This window comes from Scophthalmus maximus, chromosome 8 (assembly GCF_022379125.1).
Source record: "Scophthalmus maximus strain ysfricsl-2021 chromosome 8, ASM2237912v1, whole genome shotgun sequence".
Lineage (NCBI taxonomy): Eukaryota > Metazoa > Chordata > Actinopteri > Pleuronectiformes > Scophthalmidae > Scophthalmus > Scophthalmus maximus.
Window position 1 is genome coordinate 17628924 of NC_061522.1, and position 26498 is coordinate 17655421.

Genomic DNA, 26498 nt, shown 5'->3' on the forward strand with positions numbered 1-26498 from the left:
TTGTTTGAGGGAGTGGCAGATACAGTACATGTAATAGCCAAACACTGAGGACACTGATGTATCTCTACTGGTATAGCCCGAGAAGCATTTTCTGCCCTAAGCACGAGCAGTAAGTAAAGACTATACCAAAGAAAAGGCTGCTGTGTTAAAGGCCTATGAGCCTGTTGTCACTTTTGTCACTTTCATTTTCTTCACTTGATTAAAACGGTTGAGTTGAGGTTGTATGTGAGCTCACATGTCATTTTAGTCATTGGTGTTACACTCAGTGTGTTGATGCCTTTGACAAGCAATGTAACCTAATAATCCACAAACTACTGAAAAATGACTTGCCTGATCCCATTGCTATGTTTATGAATGTATGTTAAAGGTAAAAGAGTCCAAGTGAATCAACAGATTTAATAGATGAGTTTGTTATGACTTATGAATACTCTGCATAATGGGGATGTTGCTGTGCAACCTGAGAGGTTTATGACGGATCCATGCTTTAATGCACTAATGTGATGGTGGGATTTGACTCCCACAGAACCTGTAACTACTATACCAAGTCTTCAATTGATTTAAAGCAAAGGCTAATACCATTGTCCAAACAAAGCTTACTGCATTAGCAGCTCCTGTTTGTGAAGTGGTCTATGCATTTTTTTATACAGGTGTCCTATATATATCTTTACAGCACAACTCCCAAGAAACAGTAAATGTAATGACTGTTTACTCTTTTATTTAATTAAAGTTGAACACAATAGATCAAATGGGAAGAAAAGTATTGGGACCTTGATTTTTATTTTGTCGCCTTTAGTGTCTTTTTATTTTTAAAAATTTCAAACAAAAATATGTTTTTATTATTTATTCATGAATAGAAATCTTAAAACAAATATTATCAAAAAATGAAATATTTATTATTACTATATGTAACCATCTCACTTGGGTGACTTGTCCCCTGAAAATAAAAAAAATAAAAAGTTATAAAATTTGGTCAGTCTTTCTGTATCGATCACTGTGTTGTGACATTATTCCTGAGACCAGATTGTAAATCATACTCACAAGTTATTGGTCCAAAGGTGAGGGGCTTCAGAGGAGCAGAGCTGGAAACAGAACGATATGTCCTACGTCTGCAATACTAGGAGGTGTAAAGGAAAGGGCAAATAATCAATACCATCAAAACCGGTGTGAAAAAAGGCTTTGATTATTGATTGACAAAACTACTGATAAAGTGTAAAGTGTGACTTACTGGAACACAGTGGGAGCTCATCTGGTCACACAGGCTGAGGCTGCAGTGAAGATAAATGTCTCTGTATTCACCCTGGTGCAGGAACAACAGGGCAGAGAAACGAGCCTGTCGGGATGAGCCGCTCTCAACCAGTGCCACTTGTCTGGGGTCAGTGGGACACCTGGCAATGAGGATGGAACAAGTCATCAGGGCCTTTATACGTCACTATTAATTTGTCTTTTTCCCATTTCCATTATAATCCACAAAGTAACTGCTAAGTGTGAAGAAGTAAACATACTTGTTTTGGATGAAATAGTATCTTGTGGGATCAACAGGGTTTGATGAGTGAGTGGCATAGCAGTCCTCCAGAACAACTGCAAAGCTTGGATCCACCACAGAAATGCCTACATATAGAGGTGAGCCCACTGGAAGGTTGACCGAGCCTGATCGATAAGGCTCAGTGAAGTTGGAGTTGCGGAATAGAGTCATGGTTGCTCTGGCTTTGGTACCTGAGCCTGAGAGGCCAGGTGCCGTCCTGTCAAGAAAATACGTTTTTTTTATTGTGATAACCTTGTCTGTTTCTTAGTTTTTTTCTTTCTAATAATTGTTGTTATATCCCTTCATTTGTTTCTTGTTGAATAGTGAGTGATGTCTTATTCAAATTCAATCAAAAGCTACTTACGGGAGGATTGGTCTGATAGCCACATCCAGGCTGGTGTCTGTGTTGCGGGGATAAGCGCAGGAGAATGGAAGACTCGTAGGACGGGCGAAGGACACATTTGTTGGGTAAATAAATAAACTGTTGGAGTAGATAACATGTGTGCGGTTGGTCTGAAAAAGAGAGGATGGCAAAATTGTTAGTCAGGATGATGACAGGGGGGCACAGTCAGCAGTGTTGCAGCACAAAGGTACTATTTAATGTCAACCATCCCTTCCATTGCTGCTGAAAGGTTTGACATAAGAACAAGTTGATAGCAGGACGCCATATTGTTCAAAAATATGCAGGAGACAAGAATTAGCTGACCAGAAGCTGCAATGTGTTGAAGAAGGCAGCACCAAGGAACAAGGGGGGATCATAATGCAAACATAGCAGATTTCTGTTACAATACATCAGGAGAATGATGATGTCAAACTTCTGCACAGAAAAGGTGCATCGAGAATTGTGAAAAGTGAGCAGCAGATGTAACAAACCTCTGTCATTTCACCAAGGATCTACTTGGACAGAAGTGAAGTGAACACCTACAGCAATGGAGAGAAGGACCAAGACCTGGGAGACGGATGTACTTTAAAATCCCCACCAGAACTCACCCTTGAGTGATTCGTTGGTTAGACCTCTGAGAAGCTAGGCAACTCTGAACCAAGTTCTTGCGACAATAACATTTATGAAGTTGCTTTAACTTTCTCATGTTGCAGTGATTTTATTTAAAAAATGTTTTAATATATATATATAAAACTTTGTAAAACTTCTTCTCCTTTATCCACCAACGTTAATTGTGACAACAACAGTAGAAGCACTACGCTTACTGTCTGAGTTTAACCCAGGATTTATATAACACAGCAGATACTGTTCGAAAGTGTAGCAATGCCGATCTAAGTGAGCTGAAAGCAGACGAAGTTTCAAGCAGTGCATGTACAGGGTAGAACAGAAGAAAGAAAAGGGCAACATGAATTAATTTTAGACAATCAGGCGTTCACCAATTAAAGTAGTTAAGTCTTTACCCTCAGTTTGTTTCCACAGGCACCAACCCGTGCCTCCACTTCGTACCAAACAACATCACCATGCGCTCGGACCCAGGAGCAGTTGCCAACTGCCAGGTTTCCAGAGTGTGGGTTCAAACCCATGGATGTTATAGCAGCCAAATTCAGCCCTATTTGGAGTTTTTCCCGGCCACAGATAAGCTGAGTAGTCTCGAATAGAGGATGCAGGACTAAAGAAAAGATGAAAGAAAGTCACCAAATCAAAGTTTCCACTAAATGAAATAGGATGATAAATACCAGATGAAACCTGTATAAGAACTTCCATAAACCTGTACCTCTATGTTTAATTATTTAACAATTTAACAGTATCATTTCAAAACACTTTAAAAACAACAGTAAACATACATTTAAAGCCTGACTTTTACCGTTATTATTATTGTGCTGCTAAACAATGAATTTAAACATTTACCTTCACATATGATGCTGGCATCTTCATTGTGACCACAGTTGTGGACCCCAAACCCTTGATGTCTGCAGTCTGTTATCGATGGTTCCCTTCCTGAACAACTGACATCGTCCAACCAGATGGGTCCACTGCCCTGTCCATAAGCAGCATTTTGCAGTGCAGAACGAGCCCTGCCACAGCCCAGCTGTCTGCACACTACATTGGCATCATTCAGGTCCCAGGCGTCGTCACACACCGTCCCCCACTGTCCAGCATGGTAGATCTCCACTCTGCCAGAGCAGCGGTTGGTAGAGTTGACCAGCCTCACTGGAGAACCAGCTAAGAGAAACACAACCAACATTATGGTGTTGAATAGAGACACAGGTGAAAGACAGACTTCAATAAGACAATGATTTATTATTAGAAAACTACACACAACAGCTTTCTGTTTAAAATGACAAACGCATTGAAGAGCCTTGAGATAAAAGATACATATTTCCTATTTCTGTTAAAGATGCTCACTGAAATCCTCTCAGCTAAATGTTACACCACTGACACTCTTTAAGACAGTGAGACTTCATTGGCTTTAGCCTCTACAAATCAGCACTTACCTTCACAGACGACACCAGCATCTTTATAATGATTACAGTTGTGAGATCCGATCCCTCGGTGGCGACACTCGGTGAGCTTTGATTCGCTGCCAGTGCATGTGACATCATCCAACCAGATGGGCCCTCTGCCTGGTCCAAAACGGGCACTTAGAGGTGCTGACAGGACCCTCCCACAGCCCAGCTGTCTACACACCACCTGAGCATCAACCAGGCCCCAGGCATCATCACATACCGTCCCCCACTGTCCACGGAGGAAGATCTCTACTCTGCCAGAGCAGGAGCTGTTTCCTCCATTGGCCAGGCGGACCTGTCCCTCAACTGTTGTGCTGTTGTCCACTGCTGTTGTTTGAGGGATGCCAGTTGTGTCCTGAGCAGCAGAGGTCTGAGATTCTGGATCAGGTGTGGTTGGTGAAACTGTGGTGTTTGGTCCTGGATTAACTGTCAGAAAAGTCTATGTCAACCAACAAGACAACAACAACCTGCACCTCCATCAGCATCGATGAGGACAACACTCTTTCTTTATTTCTTCTGCCATGGTGGTTTTGTTTTCACCCAAGTCTGTTTGTTGATGTATTTGTTAGCGGGATAACGCAAAAACTACAAAACTGATATCCACCAAACTTGGTGGAGGGATGGGGCCTGGCGCTGAGAAGAACCCACCAAATTTTGGTGCACATGCAGATTGATGGGTATTGTAGATCCAGATATACGTTTTTTCACTTTTCAAAACTTTTCGTATGACAAATGAATAGTTTAGGTTATCAGACCACTTCCTCTTTTCTTTTTAAATCCACAATAAGAACTACACAATCATGTTTAGGATGGTTTGACCTTGACTGAGGTTTGCCCTCTACTGAGTGACATTCTGGTTAAAGATAGAACAGACTATGTCAGCATTAGCCACAAAACTCTGTTCACGTTCTTGACATAAACCTAACTTTCACTGTAGATATGACTTATTGTGCTCCAAACAATAAGTATAAACATTTACCTTCACATATGATGCTGGCATCTTCATTGTGACCACAGTTGTGGACCCCAAACCCTTGATGTCTGCAGTCTGTTATCGATGGTTCCCTTCCTGAACAACTGACATCGTCCAACCAGATGGGTCCACTGCCCTGTCCATAAGCAGCATTTTGCAGTGCAGAACGAGCCCTGCCACAGCCCAGCTGTCTGCACACTACATTGGCATCATTCAGGTCCCAGGCGTCGTCACACACCGTCCCCCACTGTCCAGCATGGTAGATCTCCACTCTGCCAGAGCAGCGGTTGATAGAGTTGACCAGCCTCACTGGAGAACCAGCTAAGAGAAATACAAGCAACATTATGGTGTTGAATAGAGACACAGGTGAAAGACAGACTTTATTAAGACAATGATTTATTATTAGAAAACTACACACAACAGCTTTCTGTTTAAAATGACAAACGCATTGAAGAGCCTTGAGATAAAAGATACATATTTCCTATTTCTGTTAAAGATGCTCACTGAAATCCTCTCAGCTAAATGTTACACCACTGACACTCTTTAAGACAGTGATACTTCATTGGCTTTAGCCTCTGCAAATCAGCACTTACCTTCACAAACGACACCAGCATCTTTATAATGATTACAGTTGTGAGATCCAATCCCTCGGTGGCGACACTCGGTGAGCTTTGATTCGCTGCCGGTGCATGTGACATCATCCAACCAGATGGGCCCTCTGCCCGGTCCAAAACGGGCACTTAGAGGTGCTGACAGGACCCTCCCACAGCCCAGCTGTCTACACACCACCTGAGCATCAACCAGGCCCCAGGCATCATCACATACCGTCCCCCACTGTCCACGGAGGAAGATCTCTACTCTGCCAGAGCAGGAGCTGTTTCCTCCATTGGCCAGGCGGACCTGTCCCTCAACTGTTGTGCTGTTGTCCACTGCTGTTGTTTGAGGGATGCCAGTTGTGTCCTGAGCAGCAGAGGTCTGAGATTCTGGATCAGGTGTGGTTGGTGAAACTGTGGTGTTTGGTCCTGGATTAACTGTCAGAAAAGTCTATGTCAACCAACAAGACAACAACAACCTGCACCTCCATCAGCATCGATGAGGACAACACTCTTTCTTTATTTCTTCTGCCATGGTGGTTTTGTTTTCACCCAAGTCTGTTTGTTGATGTATTTGTTAGCGGGATAACGCAAAAACTACAAAACTGATATCCACCAAACTTGGTGGAGGGATGGGGCCTGGCGCTGAGAAGAACCCACCAAATTTTGGTGCACATGCAGATTGATGGGTATTGTAGATCCAGATATACGTTTTTTCACTTTTCAAAACTTTTCGTATGACAAATGAATAGTTTAGGTTATCAGACCACTTCCTCTTTTCTTTTTAAATCCACAATAAGAACTACACAATCATGTTTAGGATGGTTTGACCTTGACTGAGGTTTGCCCTCTACTGAGTGACATTCTGGTTAAAGATAGAACAGACTATGTCAGCATTAGCCACAAAACTCTGTTCACGTTCTTGACATAAACCTAACTTTCACTGTAGATATGACTTATTGTGCTCCAAACAATAAGTATAAACATTTACCTTCACATATGATGCTGGCATCTTCATTGTGACCACAGTTGTGGACCCCAAACCCTTGATGTCTGCAGTCTGTTATCGATGGTTCCCTTCCTGAACAACTGACATCGTCCAACCAGATGGGTCCACTGCCCTGTCCATAAGCAGCATTTTGCAGTGCAGAACGAGCCCTGCCACAGCCCAGCTGTCTGCACACTACATTGGCATCATTCAGGTCCCAGGCGTCGTCACACACCGTCCCCCACTGTCCAGCATGGTAGATCTCCACTCTGCCAGAGCAGCGGTTGATAGAGTTGACCAGCCTCACTGGAGAACCAGCTAAGAGAAATACAAGCAACATTATGGTGTTGAATAGAGACACAGGTGAAAGACAGACTTTATTAAGACAATGATTTATTATTAGAAAACTACACACAACAGCTTTCTGTTTAAAATGACAAACGCATTGAAGAGCCTTGAGATAAAAGATACATATTTCCTATTTCTGTTAAAGATGCTCACTGAAATCCTCTCAGCTAAATGTTACACCACTGACACTCTTTAAGACAGTGATACTTCATTGGCTTTAGCCTCTGCAAATCAGCACTTACCTTCACAGACGACACCAGCATCCTCACTGTGAGCACAGTTGTGAGATCCAATCCCTCGGTGGCGACACTCGGTGAGCTTTGATTCGCTGCCGGTGCATGTGACATCATCCAACCAGATGGGCCCTCTGCCCGGTCCAAAACGGGCACTTAGAGGTGCTGACAGGACCCTCCCACAGCCCAGCTGTCTACACACCACCTGAGCATCAACCAGGCCCCAGGCATCATCACATACCGTCCCCCACTGTCCACGGAGGAAGATCTCTACTCTGCCAGAGCAGGAGCTGTTTCCTCCATTGGCCAGGCGGACCTGTCCCTCAACTGTTGTGCTGTTGTCCACTGCTGTTGTTTGAGTGATGCCAGTTGTGTCCTGAGCAGCGGAGGTCTGAGGTGTTCGATCAGGTGTGGTTGAAGAAACTGCAATATCTGTTCTGTCCAACTCTGTTCACAATGAAAAATATTACTGTACTGACGCTATGACGTTTTTGTACATAAATTGTTATTTGAATGTATGAACAAGAGGACAGTAAATTTACTAAATACTTGAATTTGTGGATTCAATGGTAAAATTACATTTCTGTCACAGTGTAAAAATGTTTCAAATGGAACAATACCTGCACAGTAGGCAAGATTACATGTGGATGGCTTCAGTAGTTTGTAGACATAATAGTTTCCATAGCAGAGCTTGACTTGGATGGTGTGTGAGTTAAAATAGCAGCAGTTGTTGGTCCAGGCATTACAAACAGTGCGATTTACAATTGCATCTGACTGTGTGGGATTAGGTTCTGTTATCCACATGGGAGCATGGGTCCCACACCTGTTTATCCCTACGCACCTCTCTGGAATGTGAGCACTGATTTGCCCCAGAAACAGGCGATACCAGCCTTGCCAGTTAATATCTCTATCACAGCGTGTGATCTGATTCATTGTGTTATTTGTTGAACGCCAGTCATCTTGCAGTACAGTGTAGTGCCCACAGGGGTCAGCACAGCGTGCAGTCACACTATTACTGATGCAGTCCATGCCTATTGGGCAAGCAGTGCCTCCACACTGAAACTGGACAGATTGGGGAGAGAGGACAGATCTGGTGTTGGGGGACGGCTCCAGGCATTTGAAAGAGCCTGGTGTGTTATGGCACACCTGAGGTGGCACGCATGGTGAGTCTGGGAGGGAGCACTCGTCAGTTTCTACACAGCCCCTGTCTGGTGACCAGTGATAACCTTGGCCACAGCAAGAAGAGTCACTGCACAGTTTTGTATTGTAGCAGGTGAGACCATCACCTACGAAGCCATCTTTACAGACACAAGAGAGAGCCTGGCTACTAAAGGTGTCTCTTCTTTCTCGTGACTCCAGGCACGTGGCTTCATCATGACACGAATCACAGCTGGAGACAGGTGTCCCTGTGAAATGTATGGACATTTTAGCACATTTATAGTAGCTTTCCCAAAAGGAAACAGTATTTGTGTTTTAGTCTTCTGTGAGTACAATTGCACAGACAACTGATGGATAACATCTAGTGTGAGATTTTCCTTTCTGATATTAAAACATTGTATAGAAATCAGTAGAATTTGCAAGGACATGGTTAAAGAATGAATGTGTAGTTAAGATTTTGTGTCAAATAAAAGATTATCTCAGTTTAGCAACTTAAGGAGGAATTAGATGGAATCACTGAGAAAATTTAACGTAAACAAGGTCAATTATGTGTATGTTTGTGTGTGTACGTGGGTGTGCGTGCGTCTCTGTGTGGTAATACATTCAGGGAACTATTTAATTAGTCATTTAATTTGAGCCCATCAACATGTGGTACAAAAAGGGGGAAAAAAAACAAAGAAACAAAAAATAATTTCCCCCCCTCAAAGGTAGAAGTTACATTTCAGAGTAAATATATGCGATGATATTTAACCCAAGATGACATAATAACAGTTGTCTTACCTGAATTGCCTCCTGTAAAAAACTGCAAAATTAGAAGCAACAGCAAACCCCCAGGCATCCCCATCATAGACCACATCCACGACACACACTTGCTGAAAAAGACAAAAGTATAAAAATCATATCCTCAAATTATCATTATAAGGAAATTCCTTACTTCGCCAGTCTTTGTGCTTACCTTTGAGAGAGTGTGTGGGAATCCAGCAGTCAGTGACAAGTTGAAAAAGGTGCTCAGTGAGAATATATAGGCCTGTCTGGACAATGCAAAGAGATCATTGATGAAATGCATAAATGGGCACTGGTTCAATATGACCCGACATCAAAAGAGTTACTTATTAATCAAAATGAAACAGAAGGATCTATTCAGACATAACCGGCTCCCTCTTGTAATTTTTGTCCATGATGTAATATTTCTAATCTGACTCCCCTATTATGTTTATTAACCTAATTTAAGTTTATAACACTTGAAGTTGGTACTTGATGTGAAACTTCAGTCAAAATGAAAGTGAGCAACAAAGCCGTTCAAACACCTCCTTGAGGGTTAGACGTCGTTCAAAATGGATGTGGACAGCATTCCTACTCAACCTGGGAATCCAGCAGTCAGTGACAAGTTGAAAAAGGTGCTCAGTGAGAATATATAGGCCTGTCTCGTGGTGCAGAAGACAATGCAAAGAGATCATTGGTGAAACGCATAAATGGGCACTGGTTCAATATGACCTGACATCTAAAGAGCAGACTTGGGTGGGTGTTTTGATTTTTGTCATGTTTTTTTGATGCTTATGGTAGTGAAAGGCTCTCGTCTGTGTTCAGCGGTCGTCGCTGTGTCAGATTTCAACGTCCTTCATAATCTTCCCGCGACTCATCCTCTGACTCGATGATTTTGCAGACAGCTGATATGGTCTGTTTGGTCAGCGATTTTTTAAAAAAGGTTTTCAAGGTCCATATAAAAAATGTGAACAATCCTATATTATCTTAAAGTAAAAGCTAAGTCTCTCTGAGCCTTCCGTAACTCAAAACAGTAATACTTTATAAACAAACAGTACAAAGCACAGAGGGACCAACACATTTTTTGGGGCAAATGGTCCTGTGAAGACTCAACTAGATTTTTCAGTTATTCTGTTGAGATTACTTCCCTTTTAAATTCATGACAATCTGATAGAATTTTGATACACACATATTTTCTGGTCAAATGTACAATTGTGCAGGTTCACTAAAGCACCAACATTCCTGCATGTAAAGACACACACATGTACACACATGAAAATATAAACTTTTTATTCACTAAAAATCCGTAGTTGATATGGCTTTGTAATATAATTCAATCAGTTTCAAATTGCTATTCTGTAAATTCAGATTTGGTCTCTAGCAGCTCAACTATAAACTATAGTTAAACAGTTGGTAAAAATATGTATTTCGGTAATATAATATTTTTCAAAACTTCCATTATTTCCTCAAGCAAAATGTCCAATAAAACATGAAACATAGTATAAGACGTCTGGTCCGATATCTTTGTGCAATGGTGATTTTGTGTTGTAATCTGGGAGATTGCACAATCATTTCCAGAGTAAAGTTTGGCAGGTTCAAAGTGCAGTAACTTCTTATGATGGGAAAGAGGGTGACACTTGGTCAATGGGAAATAGACTGCCAGTAAATGGAGGTAGTTTGTCTGAGTGTTTCAAGAGGACACTTAAAAATGATTGACACATCTGGACAAACTTGTTGTTGCCACAGATTTTGACTCACAGCGCTATAAAAATATTAAAATAAATCTTTCGTTTTATCTAATTTTCCAACACCACTGACGCAAAGAGAACCCTAATAGCACTGTGAGCAGGGCTGATTCTAGGATCAGAGCTTTAGGGGTGCTGAGCGCCTGATGATTCCCAAAAATTGTCCTCTTTTTTTTAAAACCCCAAACTGTACATTTTAACGTAGTTTTGGACTATCAAGATACACATACAGACAGTAACACCTTGGTCACAGTCAGTGACAAGTTGAAAAAGGTGCTCAGTGAGAATATATAGGCCTGTCTCGTGGTGCAGAAGACAATGCAAAGAGATCATTGGTGAAACGCATAAATGGGCACTGGTTCAATATGACCTGACATCTAAAGAGTTACTTATTAATCAAAATGAAACAAAAGGATCCATTCAAACATAACTGGCTCCCTCTTGTACTTTTTTTTCCATGATGTAATATTTCTAATCTGACTCCCCTATTATGTTTATTAACCTAATTTAAGTTTATAACACTTGAAGTTGGTACTTGATGTGAAACTTCAGTCAAAATGAAAGTGAGCAACAAAGCCGTTCAAACACCTCCTTGAGGGTTAGACGTCGTTCAAAATGGATGTGGACAGCATTCCTACTCAACCTCACATACAGACAGTAACACCTTGGCTTTAATATTGTGGTTTGTTTATGGCTAAATTAAGGGGTCGTACTTTAACAAACTCATAGGTGGTTAATCAGAACCATCTCAAACTTGGGCAACAAATTGAAAAGACCTTACAGATTATTCAAGGTTTCAATCTAAGTCGAAAGGCGTGACTGTGGCGAAGCATGAATTGCCGTGACACAGGAAGTTTTTTTTAAGGGGTTAGGGATGCTTCAACACGCACAAAACTTGGCACATGCAACTAAATTTGGTAGACACTTGTATCATGTCAGGACCTACACAAAAGCCTCTGGCAGCCATTAGCTCTGCCCAACCGGAAGTCGGCCATTTCGACATTTTTATGCATTTAACATCACACTGTTGCGAGATTTAAAATGTGTTATGCAAGCTAAACTTGCAAACACAGGTTCAGACAGAGCTATGCATAAATACGTTTAGTATGTTGTAATGGAATTACAGTGATCTTGTTTACCAATAGTTGTGGTTACAGAAATGTTCGGATATCAGATATTTCAGTTAGGGGGCGCCTATAAACAGAACAGGTGGGAGATAGGTTGAAATGAGGGGGGAAGAAAAAAAGAGAGAGTGTGAGCGGAGTAGTTCGGGGAGACGGGTGTGGTTGAGGGCACTGTTATATGTCTTAGCTCACTAAAAGTTATGAGGAAAAGCCAGAACGTGTTGGACTGATTTATTCCTTCTGTCACACACCCACGTCGCTTACACTGTCATAACTCAACTATATGTTGTCATATCTTTACCAAATTTCATTGGTGCTACACTTGGTGTGTTGATGCCTTTGACAAGCTATGTAACCTAATGTATGGAATCCACAATCAATTGAAAAATGTCTAACCTGATCCCATTGCTTTGTTTATGAATGTACGTTAAAATGTAAATAGTCCCAGTGAATCAACAGATTTAATAGATGCGTTTGTTACGAAACATGAAAACTCTGCATAATGGGGATGTTGCTGTGTAACCTGAGAGGTTTATGCATCTCTGCCTCAGAAAATACCAGTTCTGCAGAGAGCAATTCTTGAACAAATGAAACACGAGCGTTTCATCAGACACTCCATTTGCCATTCTCACCTGATTCAGATACTGGAGAAACAATTATTTTGTGTCTGCCCCTTTGGACATGGCTGAGTTTGTTTCAGATTTGATTCCAGAGGACAAATACGGCAGGTGTTTGACAATTTTGACCAATGATTGCTTGATTTATATGTGAGATTCAACATACATATATATATATTTACAGCAGAGCTCTAACCAAAATGGAAAGTGCATACATGCAACTACAACAAAGGATGATTAAGGCAACCTTTCGTTTCCTGAAAAGAATGAATGTAGTGACTGTTCACTTTTTTACAAAGTGTTAGGAACACTTTCTGTTTAGCCTAGAGGGTGAAATACAAGGACCAAATTGAGATTATTTAAATTAAAGTTGAACACGATAGATCACTTGGGTATTAACATTAAAAAAGGGGATTTATATACAACACACACACATACATGAACACAGAAAATAAAGAAAATAAACAGGGAAGAAAAGTATTGGGACCTTGATCTTTATTTTGAATCCTTTTTTAATTGTTGTTTAGTAATAGCCAATAAAAAAAGTTTTTATTATTTATTTAGGAATAGAAATCCTAACACACACAATAATATCACAATATGAAATATGTATGTGTTATTACTATATGTTACCAGTTCACTTGGGTGACTTGTCCCCTGAAGACAAAGAAAAAAGAGTAGAAAAATGTGGTCAGTCACTGTGAATCGATCACTGTGTTGATACATTATTCCTGAGACCAGATTGTAAATCATACTCACAAGTTATTGGTCCAAAGGTGAGGGGCTTCAGAGGAACAGAGCTGGAAACAGAACGATATGTCCTACGTCTGCAATACTAGGAGGTGTAAAGGAAAGGGCAAATAATCAATACCATCAAAACCGGTGTGAAAAAAGGCTTTGATTATTGATTGACAAAACTACTGATAAAGTGTAAAGTGTGACTTACTGGAACACAGTGGGAGCTCATCTGGTCACACAGGCTGAGGCTGCAGTGAAGATAAATGTCTCTGTATTCACCCTGGCGCAGGAACAACAGGGCAGAGAAACGAGCCTGTCGGGATGAGCCGCTCTCAACCAGTGCCACTTGTCTGGGGTCAGTGGGACACCTGGCAATGAGGATGGAACAAGTCATCAGGGCCTTTATACGTCACTATTAATTTGTCTTTTTCCCATTTCCATTATAATCCACAAAGTAACTGCTAAGTGTGAAGAAGTAAACATACTTGTTTTGGATGAAATAGTATCTTGTGGGATCAACAGGGTTTGATGAGTGAGTGGCATAGCAGTCCTCCAGAACAACTGCAAAGCTTGGGTCCACCACAGAAATGCCTACATATAGAGGTGAGCCCACTGGAAGGTTGACCGAGCCTGATCGATAAGGCTCAGTGAAGTTGGAGTTGCGGAATAGAGTCATGGTTGCTCTGGCTTTGGTACCTGAGCCTGAGAGGCCAGGTGCCGTCCTGTCAAGAAAATATGTTTTTTTTATTGTGATAACCTTGTCTGTTTCTTAGTTTTTTCTTTCTAATAATTGTTGTTATATCCCTTCATTTGTTTCTTGTGGAATAGTGAGTGATGTCTTATTCAAATTCAATCAAAAGCTACTTACGGGAGGATTGGTCTGATAGCCACATCCAGGCTGGTGTCTGTGTTGCGGGGATAAGCGCAGGAGAATGGAAGACTCGTAGGACGGGCGAAGGACACATTTGTTGGGTAAATAAATAAACTGTTGGAGTAGATAACATGTGTGCGGTTGGTCTGAAAAAGAGAGGATGGCAAAATTGTTAGTCAGGATGATGACAGGGGGGCACAGTCAGCAGTGTTGCAGCACAAAGGTACTATTTAATGTCAACCATCCTTTCCATTGCTGCTGAAAGGTTTGACATAAGAACAAGTCGATAGCAGGACGCCATATTGTTCAAAAATATGCAGGAGACAAGAATTAGCTGACCAGAAGCTGCAATGTGTTGAAGAAGGCAGCACCAAGGAACAAGGGGGGATCATAATGCAAACATAGCAGATTTCTGTTACAATACATCAGGAGAATGATGATGTCAAACTTCTGCACAGAAAAGGTGCATCGAGAATTGTGAAAAGTGAGCAGCAGATGTAACAAACCTCTGTCATTTCACCAAGGATCTACTTGGACAGAAGTGAAGTGAACACCTACAGCAATGGAGAGAAGGACCAAGACCTGGGAGACGGATGTACTTTAAAATCCCCACCAGAACTCACCCTTGAGTGATTCGTTGGTTAGACCTCTGAGAAGCTAGGCAACTCTGAACCAAGTTCTTGCGACAATAACATTTATGAAGTTGCTTTAACTTTCTCATGTTGCAGTGATTTTATTTAAAAAATGTTTTAATATATATATATAAAACTTTGTAAAACTTCTTCTCCTTTATCCACCAACGTTAATTGTGACAACAACAGTAGAAGCACTACGCTTACTGTCTGAGTTTAACCCAGGATTTATATAACACAGCAGATACTGTTCGAAAGTGTAGCAATGCCGATCTAAGTGAGCTGAAAGCAGACGAAGTTTCAAGCAGTGCATGTACAGGGTAGAACAGAAGAAAGAAAAGGGCAAGATGAATTAATTTTAGACAATCAGGCGTTCACCAATTAAAGTAGTTAAGTCTTTACCCTCAGTTTGTTTCCACAGGCACCAACCCGTGCCTCCACTTCGTACCAAACAACATCACCATGCGCTCGGACCCAGGAGCAGTTGCCAACTGCCAGGTTTCCAGAGTGTGGGTTCAAACCCATGGATGTTATAGCAGCCAAATTCAGCCCTATTTGGAGTTTTTCCCGGCCACAGATAAGCTGAGTAGTCTCGAGTAGAGGATGCAGGACTAAAGAAAAAGATGAAAGAAAGTCACCAAATCAAAGTTTCCACTAAATGAAATAGGATGATAAATACCAGATGAAACCTCTATAAGAACTTCCATAAACCTGTACCTCTATGTTTAATTATTTAACAATTTAACAGTATCATTTCAAAACACTTTAAAAACAACAGTAAACATACATTTAAAGCCTGACTTTTACCGTTATTATTATTGTGCTGCTAAACAATGAATTTAAACATTTACCTTCACATATGATGCTGGCATCTTCATTGTGACCACAGTTGTGGACCCCAAACCCTTGATGTCTGCAGTCTGTTATCGATGGTTCCCTTCCTGAACAACTGACATCGTCCAACCAGATGGGTCCACTGCCCTGTCCATAAGCAGCATTTTGCAGTGCAGAACGAGCCCTGCCACAGCCCAGCTGTCTGCACACTACATTGGCATCATTCAGGTCCCAGGCGTCGTCACACACCGTCCCCCACTGTCCAGCATGGTAGATCTCCACTCTGCCAGAGCAGCGGTTGGTAGAGTTGACCAGCCTCACTGGAGAACCAGCTAAGAGAAACACAACCAACATTATGGTCTTGAATAGAGACACAGGTGAAAGACAGACTTTATTAAGACAATGATTTATTATTAGAAAACTACACACAACAGCTTTCTGTTTAAAATGACAAACGCATTGAAGAGCCTTGAGATAAAAGATACATATTTCCTATTTCTGTTAAAGATGCTCACTGAAATCCTCTCAGCTAAATGTTACACCACTGACACTCTTTAAGACAGTGAGACTTCATTGGCTTTAGCCTCTACAAATCAGCACTTACCTTCACAGACGACACCAGCATCTTTATAATGATTACAGTTGTGAGATCCAATCCCTCGGTGGCGACACTCGGTGAGCTTTGATTCGCTGCCAGTGCATGTGACATCATCCAACCAGATGGGCCCTCTGCCCGGTCCAAAACGGGCACTTAGAGGTGCTGACAGGACCCTCCCACAGCCCAGCTGTCTACACACCACCTGAGCATCAACCAGGCCCCAGGCATCATCACATACCGTCCCCCACTGTCCACGGAGGAAGATCTCTACTCTGCCAGAGCAGGAGCTGTTTCCTCCATTGGCCAGGCAGACCTGTCCCTCAACTGTTGTGCTGTTGTCCACTGCTGTTGTTTGAGGGATGCCAGTTGTGTCCTGAGCAGCAGAGGTCTGAGATTCTGGATCAGGTGTGGTTGGTGAAACTGTGGTGTTTGGTCCTGGATTAACTGTCAGAAAAGTCTATGTCAACCAACAAGACAACAACAACCTGCACCTCCATCAGCATCGATGAGGACAACACTCTTTCTTTATTTCTTCTGCCATGGTGGTTTTGTTTTCACCCAAGTCTGTTTGTTGATGTATTTGTTAGCGGGATAACGCAAAAACTACAAAACTGATATCCACCAAACTTGGTGGAGGGATGGGGCCTGGCGCTGAGAAGAACCCACCAAATTTTGGTGGACATGCAGATTGATGGGTATTGTAGATCCAGGGATATTTTTTTTCACTTTTCAAAACTTTTCGTATGACAAATGAATAGTTTAGGTTATCAGACCACTTCCTCTTTTCTTTTTAAATCCACAATAAGAACTACACAATCATGTTTAGGATTATTTGACCTTGACTGAGGTTTGCCCTCTACTGAGTGACATTCTGGTTAAAGATAGAACAGACTATGTCAGCATTAGCCACAAAACTCTGTTCACGTTCTTGACATAAACCTAACTTTCACTGTAGATATGACTTATTGTGCTCCAAAACAGTAAGTATAAACATTTACCTTCACATATGATGCTGGCATCTTCATTGTGACCACAGTTGTGGACCCCAAACCCTTGATGTCTGCAGTCTGTTATCGATGGTTCCCTTCCTGAACAACTGACATCGTCCAACCAGATGGGTCCACTGCCCTGTCCATAAGCAGCATTTTGCAGTGCAGAACGAGCCCTGCCACAGCCCAGCTGTCTGCACACTACATTGGCATCATTCAGGTCCCAGGCGTCGTCACACACCGTCCCCCACTGTCCAGCATGGTAGATCTCCACTCTGCCAGAGCAGCGGTTGATAGAGTTGACCAGCCTCACTGGAGAACCAGCTAAGAGAAATACAAGCAACATTATGGTCTTGAATAGAGACACAGGTGAAAGACAGACTTTATTAAGACAATGATTTATTATTAGAAAACTACACACAACAGCTTTCTGTTTAAAATGACAAACGCATTGAAGAGCCTTGAGATAAAAGATACATATTTCCTATTTCTGTTAAAGATGCTCACTGAAATCCTCTCAGCTAAATGTTACACCACTGACACTCTTTAAGACAGTGAGACTTCATTGGCTTTAGCCTCTGCAAATCAGCACTTACCTTCACAGACGACACCAGCATCCTCACTGTGAGCACAGTTGTGAGATCCAATCCCTCGGTGGCGACATTCGGTGAGCTTTGATTCGCTGCCGGTGCATGTGACATCATCCAACCAGATGGGCCCTCTGCCCGGTCCAAAACGGGCACTTAGAGGTGCTGACAGGACCCTCCCACAGCCCAGCTGTCTACACACCACCTGAGCATCAACCAGGCCCCAGGCATCATCACATACCGTCCCCCACTGTCCACGGAGGAAGATCTCTACTCTGCCAGAGCAGGAGCTGTTTCCTCCATTGGCCAGGCGGACCTGTCCCTCAACTGTTGTGCTGTTGTCCACTGCTGTTGTTTGAGGGATGCCAGTTGTGTCCTGAGCAGCAGAGGTCTGAGATTCTGGATCAGGTGTGGTTGGTGAAACTGTGGTGTTTGGTCCTGGATTAACTGTCAGAAAAGTCTATGTCAACCAACAAGACAACAACAACCTGCACCTCCATCAGCATCGATGAGGACAACACTCTTTCTTTATTTCTTCTGCCATGGTGGTTTTGTTTTCACCCAAGTCTGTTTGTTGATGTATTTGTTAGCGGGATAACGCAAAAACTACAAAACTGATATCCACCAAACTTGGTGGAGGGATGGGGCCTGGCGCTGAGAAGAACCCACCAAATTTTGGTGGACATGCAGATTGATGGGTATTGTAGATCCAGGGATATTTTTTTTCACTTTTCAAAACTTTTCGTATGACAAATGAATAGTTTAGGTTATCAGACCACTTCCTCTTTTCTTTTTAAATCCACAATAAGAACTACACAATCATGTTTAGGATTATTTGACCTTGACTGAGGTTTGCCCTCTACTGAGTGACATTCTGGTTAAAGATAGAACAGACTATGTCAGCATTAGCCACAAAACTCTGTTCACGTTCTTGACATAAACCTAACTTTCACTGTAGATATGACTTATTGTGCTCCAAAACAGTAAGTATAAACATTTACCTTCACATATGATGCTGGCATCTTCATTGTGACCACAGTTGTGGACCCCAAACCCTTGATGTCTGCAGTCTGTTATCGATGGTTCCCTTCCTGAACAACTGACATCGTCCAACCAGATGGGTCCACTGCCCTGTCCATAAGCAGCATTTTGCAGTGCTGAACGAGCCCTGCCACAGCCCAGCTGTCTGCACACTACATTGGCATCATTCAGGTCCCAGGCGTCGTCACACACCGTCCCCCACTGTCCAGCATGGTAGATCTCCACTCTGCCAGAGCAGCGGTTGATAGAGTTGACCAGCCTCACTGGAGAACCAGCTAAGAGAAATACAAGCAACATTATGGTGTTGAATAGAGACACAGGTGAAAGACAGACTTTATTAAGACAATGATTTATTATTAGAAAACTACACACAACAGCTTTCTGTTTAAAATGACAAACGCATTGAAGAGCCTTGAGATAAAAGATACATATTTCCTATTTCTGTTAAAGATGCTCACTGAAATCCTCTCAGCTAAATGTTACACCACTGACACTCTTTAAGACAGTGATACTTCATTGGCTTTAGCCTCTGCAAATCAGCACTTACCTTCACAGACGACACCAGCATCCTCACTGTGAGCACAGTTGTGAGATCCAATCCCTCGGTGGCGACACTCGGTGAGCTTTGATTCGCTGCCGGTGCATGTGACATCATCCAACCAGATGGGCCCTCTGCCCGGTCCAAAACGGGCACTTAGAGGTGCTGACAGGACCCTCCCACAGCCCAGCTGTCTACACACCACCTGAGCATCAACCAGGCCCCAGGCATCATCACATACCGTCCCCCACTGTCCACGGAGGAAGATCTCTACTCTGCCAGAGCAGGAGCTGTTTCCTCCATTGGCCAGGCGGACCTGTCCCTCAACTGTTGTGCTGTTGTCCACTGCTGTTGTTTGAGGGATGCCAGTTGTGTCCTGAGCAGCAGAGGTCTGAGATTCTGGATCAGGTGTGGTTGGTGAAACTGTGGTGTTTGGTCCTGGATTAACTGTCAGAAAAGTCTATGTCAACCAACAAGACAACAACAACCTGCACCTCCATCAGCATCGATGAGGACAACACTCTTTCTTTATTTCTTCTGCCATGGTGGTTTTGTTTTCACCCAAGTCTGTTTGTTGATGTATTTGTTAGCGGGATAACGCAAAAACTACAAAACTGATATCCACCAAACTTGGTGGAGGGATGGGGCCTGGCGCTGAGAAGAACCCACCAAATTTTGGTGGACATGCAGATTGATGGGTATTGTAGATCCAGGGATATTTTTTTTCACTTTTCAAAACTTTTCGTATGACAAATGAATAGTTTAGGTTATCAGACCACTTCCTCTTTTCTTTTTAAATCCACAATAAGAACTACACAATCATGTTTAGGATTATTTGACCTTGACTGAGGTTTGCCCTCTACTGAGTGACATTCTGGTTAAAGATAGAACAGACTATGTCAGCATTAGCCACAAAACTCTGTTCACGTTCTTGACATAAACCTAACTTTCACTGTAGATATGACTTATTGTGCTCCAAAACAATAAGTATAAACATTTACCTTCACATATGATGCTGGCATCTTCATTGTGACCACAGTTGTGGACCCCAAACCCTTGATGTCTGCAGTCTGTTATCGATGGTTCCCTTCCTGAACAACTGACATCGTCCAACCAGATGGGTCCACTGCCCTGTCCATAAGCAGCATTTTGCAGTGCAGAACGAGCCCTGCCACAGCCCAGCTGTCTGCACACTACATTGGCATCATTCAGGTCCCAGGCGTCGTCACACACCGTCCCCCACTGTCCAGCATGGTAGATCTCCACTCTGCCAGAGCAGCGGTTGATAGAGTTGACCAGCCTCACTGGAGAACCAGCTAAGAGAAACACAAGCAACATTATGGTCTTGAATAGAGACACAGGTGAAAGACAGACTTTATTAAGACAATGATTTATTATTAGAAAACTACACACAACAGCTTTCTGTTTAAAATGACAAACGCATTGAAGAGCCTTGAGATAAAAGATACATATTTCCTATTTCTGTTAAAGATGCTCACTGAAATCCTCTCAGCTAAATGTTACACCACTGACACTCTTTAAGACAGTGAGACTTCATTGGCTTTAGCCTCTGCAAATCAGCACTTACCTTCACAGACGACACCAGCATCCTCACTGTGAGCACAGTTGTGAGATCCAATCCCTCGGTGGCGACATTCGGTGAGCTTTGATTCGCTGCCGGTGCATGTGACATCATCCAACCAGATGGGCCCTCTGCCCGGTCCAAAACGGGCACTTAGAGGTGCTGACAGGACCCTCCCACAGCCCAGCTGTCTACACACCACCTGAGCATCAACCAGGCCCCAGGCATCATCACATACCGTCCCCCACTGTCCACGGAGGAAGATCTCTACTCTGCCAGAGCAGGAGCTGTTTCCTCCATTGGCCAGGCGGACCTGTCCCTCAACTGTTGTGCTGTTGTCCACTGCTGTTGTTTGAGGGATGCCAGTTGTGTCCTGAGCAGCAGAGGTCTGAGATTCTGGATCAGGTGTGGTTGGTGAAACTGTGGTGTTTGGTCCTGGATTAACTGTCAGAAAAGTCTATGTCAACCAACAAGACAACAACAACCTGCACCTCCATCAGCATCGATGAGGACAACACTCTTTCTTTATTTCTTCTGCCATGGTGGTTTTGTTTTCACCCAAGTCTGTTTGTTGATGTATTTGTTAGCGGGATAACGCAAAAACTACAAAACTGATATCCACCAAACTTGGTGGAGGGATGGGGCCTGGCGCTGAGAAGAACCCACCAAATTTTGGTGGACATGCAGATTGATGGGTATTGTAGATCCAGGGATATTTTTTTTCACTTTTCAAAACTTTTCGTATGACAAATGAATAGTTTAGGTTATCAGACCACTTCCTCTTTTCTTTTTAAATCCACAATAAGAACTACACAATCATGTTTAGGATTATTTGACCTTGACTGAGGTTTGCCCTCTACTGAGTGACATTCTGGTTAAAGATAGAACAGACTATGTCAGCATTAGCCACAAAACTCTGTTCACGTTCTTGACATAAACCTAACTTTCACTGTAGATATGACTTATTGTGCTCCAAAACAATAAGTATAAACATTTACCTTCACATATGATGCTGGCATCTTCATTGTGACCACAGTTGTGGACCCCAAACCCTTGATGTCTGCAGTCTGTTATCGATGGTTCCCTTCCTGAACAACTGACATCGTCCAACCAGATGGGTCCACTGCCCTGTCCATAAGCAGCATTTTGCAGTGCAGAACGAGCCCTGCCACAGCCCAGCTGTCTGCACACTACATTGGCATCATTCAGGTCCCAGGCGTCGTCACACACCGTCCCCCACTGTCCAGCATGGTAGATCTCCACTCTGCCAGAGCAGCGGTTGATAGAGTTGACCAGCCTCACTGGAGAACCAGCTAAGAGAAACACAAGCAACATTATGGTCTTGAATAGAGACACAGGTGAAAGACAGACTTTATTAAGACAATGATTTATTATTAGAAAACTACACACAACAGCTTTCTGTTTAAAATGACAGACGAATGGAAGAGCCTTGAGATAAAAGAAACATATTTCCTATTTCTGTTAAAGATGCTCACTGAAATCCTCTCAGCTAAATGTTACACCACTGACACTCTTTAAGACAGTGATACTTCATTGGCTTTAGCCTCTGCAAATCAGCACTTACCTTCACAGACGACACCAGCATCCTCACTGTGAGCACAGTTGTGAGATCCAATCCCTCGGTGGCGACACTCGGTGAGCTTTGATTCGCTGCCGGTGCATGTGACATCATCCAACCAGATGGGCCCTCTGCCCGGTCCAAAACGGGCACTTAGAGGTGCTGACAGGACCCTCCCACAGCCCAGCTGTCTACACACCACCTGAGCATCAACCAGGCCCCAGGCATCATCACATACCGTCCCCCACTGTCCACGGAGGAAGATCTCTACTCTGCCAGAGCAGGAGCTGTTTCCTCCATTGGCCAGGCGGACCTGTCCCTCAACTGTTGTGCTGTTGTCCACTGCTGTTGTTTGAGGGATGCCAGTTGTGTCCTGAGCAGCAGAGGTCTGAGATTCTGGATCAGGTGTGGTTGGTGAAACTGTGGTGTTTGGTCCTGGATTAACTGTCAGAAAAGTCTATGTCAACCAACAAGACAACAACAACCTGCACCTCCATCAGCATCGATGAGGACAACACTCTTTCTTTATTTCTTCTGCCATGGTGGTTTTGTTTTCACCCAAGTCTGTTTGTTGATGTATTTGTTAGCGGGATAACGCAAAAACTACAAAACTGATATCCACCAAACTTGGTGGAGGGATGGGGCCTGGCGCTGAGAAGAACCCACCAAATTTTGGTGCACATGCATATTGATGGGTATTGTAGATCCAGGGATATTTTTTTTCACTTTTCAAAACTTTTCGTATGACAAATGAATAGTTTAGGTTATCAGACCACTTCCTCTTTTCTTTTTAAATCCACAATAAGAACTACACAATCATGTTTAGGATGGTTTGACCTTGACTGAGGTTTCCCTCTACTGAGTGACATTCTGGTTAAAGATAGAACAGACTATGTCAGCATTAGCCACAAAACTCTGTTCACGTTCTTGACATAAACCTAACTTTCACTGTAGATATGACTTATTGTGCTCCAAAACAATAAGTATAAACATTTACCTTCACATATGATGCTGGCATCTTCATTGTGACCACAGTTGTGGACCCCAAACCCTTGATGTCTGCAGTCTGTTATCGATGGTTCCCTTCCTGAACAACTGACATCGTCCAACCAGATGGGTCCACTGCCCTGTCCATAAGCAGCATTTTGCAGTGCAGAACGAGCCCTGCCACAGCCCAGCTGTCTGCACACTACATTGGCATCATTCAGGTCCCAGGCGTCGTCACACACCGTCCCCCACTGTCCACGGAGGAAGATCTCTACTCTGCCAGAGCAGGAGCTGTTTCCTCCATTGGCCAGGCGGACCTGTCCCTCAACTGTTGTGCTGTTGTCCACTGCTGTTATTTGAGTGATGCCAGTTGTGTCCTGAGCAGCGGAGGTCTGAGGTGTTCGATCAGGTGTGGTTGAAGAAACTGCAATATCTGTTTTGTCCAACTCTGTTCACAATGAAAAATATTACTGTACTGACGCTATGACGTTTTTGTACATAAATTGTTATTTGAATGTATGAACAAGAGGACAGTAAATTTACTAAATACTTGAATTTGTGGATTCAATGGTAAAATTACATTTCTGTCACATTGTAAAAATGTTTCAAATGGAACAATACCTGCACAGTAGGCAAGATTACATGTGGATGGCTTCAGTAGTTTGTAGACATAATAGTTTCCATAGCAGAGCTTGACTTGGATGGTGTGTGAGTTAAAATAGCAGCAGTTGTTGGTCCAGGCATTACAAACAGCGCGACTTACAATTGCATCTGACTGTGTGGGATTAGGTTCTGTTATCCACATGGGAGCATGGGTCCCACACCTGTTTATCCCTACGCACCTCTCTGGAATGTGAGCACTAATTTGCCCCAGAAACAGGCGATACCAGCCTTGCCAGTTAATATCTCTATCACAGCGTGTGATCTGATTCATTGTGTTATTTGTTGAACGCCAGTCATCTTGCAGTACAGTGTAGTGCTCACAGGGGTCAGCACAGCGTGCAGTCACACTATTACTGATGCAGTCCATGCCTATTGGGCAAGCAGTGCCTCCACACTGAAACTGGACAGATTGGGGAGAGAGGACAGATCTGGTGTTGGGGGACGGCTCCAGGCATTTGAAAGAGCCTGGTGTGTTATGGCACACCTGAGGTGGCACGCATGGTGAGTCTGGGAGGGAGCACTCGTCAGTTTCTACACAGCCCCTGTCTGGTGACCAGTGATAACCTTGGCCACAGCAAGAAGAGTCACTGCACAGTTTTGTATTGTAGCAGGTGAGACCATCACCTACGAAGCCATCTTTACAGACACAAGAGAGAGCCTGGCTACTAAAGGTGTCTCCTCTTTCTCGTGACTCCCGGCACGTGGCTTCATCATGACACGAATCACAGCTCGAGACAGGTGTCCCTGTGAAATGTATGGACATTGTTTGATCCATGCTGTTGCACATTTTTAGTCGCTGTCCCAAAAGGAAATGGCACAAATCCAGTACTATGCAACTGACAGAAATTAACTAAACTTTTGTAATGTGACAGGATTTGTGCTTTGGTCTTCTGTGAGTCCAATTGCACAGAAGACTGGTGGATAACGTCTGGTGTGAGATTTTCATTTCTCAAATTTAAAAAAATCTGTAGAATTTGCAAGGACATGGTTAAAGAATGAACGTGTGGTTTGAAGTGGTCTAAAAATACTAGAACTATATAATAAATCCATGGAATAGGTAATTAAGATTGTATGTCAACTAAAATGTTATCTTAGGATTAGTAACTTAAGGAGAAATTAGATGGAATCACTGAGAAAATGTAAGGTAAACAAGGTCATAATTATGTGTGTGTGTGTGTGTGTGTGTGTGTGCGTGTGTGTACGTGTGTCTATGTGCTTGCGTGTCTCTGAGTGTAAATACATTCAGGGAACTATTTAATTTGTTGTTTAACTGGAGGCAATCCACACGTGCAACAAAAAGAAGAAGAAATAAAACAAAGAAACAAAAAAAGACCCCCCCCAATAAAAGGTGTAAGTTAAATTTCACTGTAAATATGTGACAAAATAACAGTTGTCTTACCTGGATTGCCTCCTTTAAAAAACTGTAAAATTAGGAGCAACAGCAAACCCGCGGGCTTCCCCATCATAGACCACATCCACGACACACACTTGCTCAAAAAGACAAGAGAGAAGTATAAAAATCATATCTTCAAATTATGGTTATTAGGAAATTCCTTACTTTTCCAGTCTTTGTGCTTACCTTCGAGAGAGTGTGGGAATCCAGCAGTCAGTGACAAGTTTAAAAAAAAGGTGCTCAGTGAGTAAGAGCGTGAGACTATATAGGGTTGTCACGTGGTGCAGAGGACAATGCAAAGAGACCATTAGTGAAATTTATAAATGTGCACTGGTTCAATAGGACCTGACATCAAAAGTGTTACTTATTAAGCAAAATGAAACAAAAGGATCCATTCAAACATAACTGGCACACAAATAAAAAAAAACCTGTGTCAATATATTTTATGGTTCTTCTGTCATTCAGGTCGGTGTTGAAACATGATGGAGACCTCTTGGTTCTCACAGGTTAACCAACTTCTGTCAACAGCTGGGACCGATCGTTTGTAGATGAACACAAACATTATTCCTCACGTTGGAAGGATAAGTCGTTTCGACAAATAAATTAAACTCAAGGTCCACCTGCATTTAACGGCATCTCACAATTGACATTTACAGTCTTTCTCAGTTTGACTGAACAAATGCCAAATTGCATGAATTTCTGTAAATTGCAAGAGGATAGTGGATAATCGTGAGTGGAAGGATAGAACGATGAATATTAACTAAATGATATTTACTTGCTGTCAGCTGATGGATTTTGACATCTATCACCACGCACAATTAAAATGATGTTAGACCCAGTCTTACAATATGTTTCTGCATTACGCACTGAATTTAACTAGCCTTTTATCTTTTAATGAATCAGACAGGTTTCTCTGACATGAGGGGCAGCCCATTTTGAATGTTCACTGCAGAGA

General features: G+C 42.6%; 1 protein-coding gene across 1 annotated transcript; it reads right to left on the reverse strand.

The window, feature by feature from the left end:
• Positions 1-693: 693 nt before the first annotated feature.
• On the reverse strand, positions 694-25641 carry LOC118312596 (deleted in malignant brain tumors 1 protein-like). Its single transcript, XM_047333909.1, has 33 exons — positions 25550-25641; positions 24109-24894; positions 23498-23935; positions 22507-22944; positions 21920-22234; positions 20928-21365; positions 20341-20655; positions 19349-19786; positions 18762-19076; positions 17770-18207; positions 17183-17497; positions 16191-16628; positions 15604-15918; positions 15155-15363; positions 14118-14266; positions 13735-13971; positions 13458-13617; positions 13271-13346; positions 13153-13168; positions 9044-9135; positions 7726-8511; positions 7115-7552; positions 6528-6842; positions 5537-5974; positions 4950-5264; positions 3959-4396; positions 3372-3686; positions 2924-3132; positions 1887-2035; positions 1503-1739; positions 1226-1385; positions 1039-1114; positions 694-934 (listed from the first exon to the last, which is right to left on the reverse strand). Exons 1-33 carry the CDS (start codon positions 25623-25625, stop codon positions 915-917), a joined length of 9900 nt encoding a protein of 3299 aa, XP_047189865.1. The 5' UTR covers positions 25626-25641; the 3' UTR covers positions 694-914.
• Positions 25642-26498: the final 857 nt, after the last annotated feature.

Coding starts and splice junctions, on each gene's coding strand:
- LOC118312596 (XM_047333909.1), bottom strand. CDS start 25,625: ATGTGGTCTATGATGGGGAAGCCCGCGGGTTTGCTGTTGCTCCTAATT. Junction 16,629..17,182: donor TGCCAGCATCATATGTGAAG/GTAAATGTTTAT, acceptor CTTTTCTGACAG/TTAATCCAGGACCAAACACC. Junction 15,364..15,603: donor TGCCAGCATCATATGTGAAG/GTAAATGTTTAA, acceptor CTTTTTCTTTAG/TCCTGCATCCTCTACTCGAG.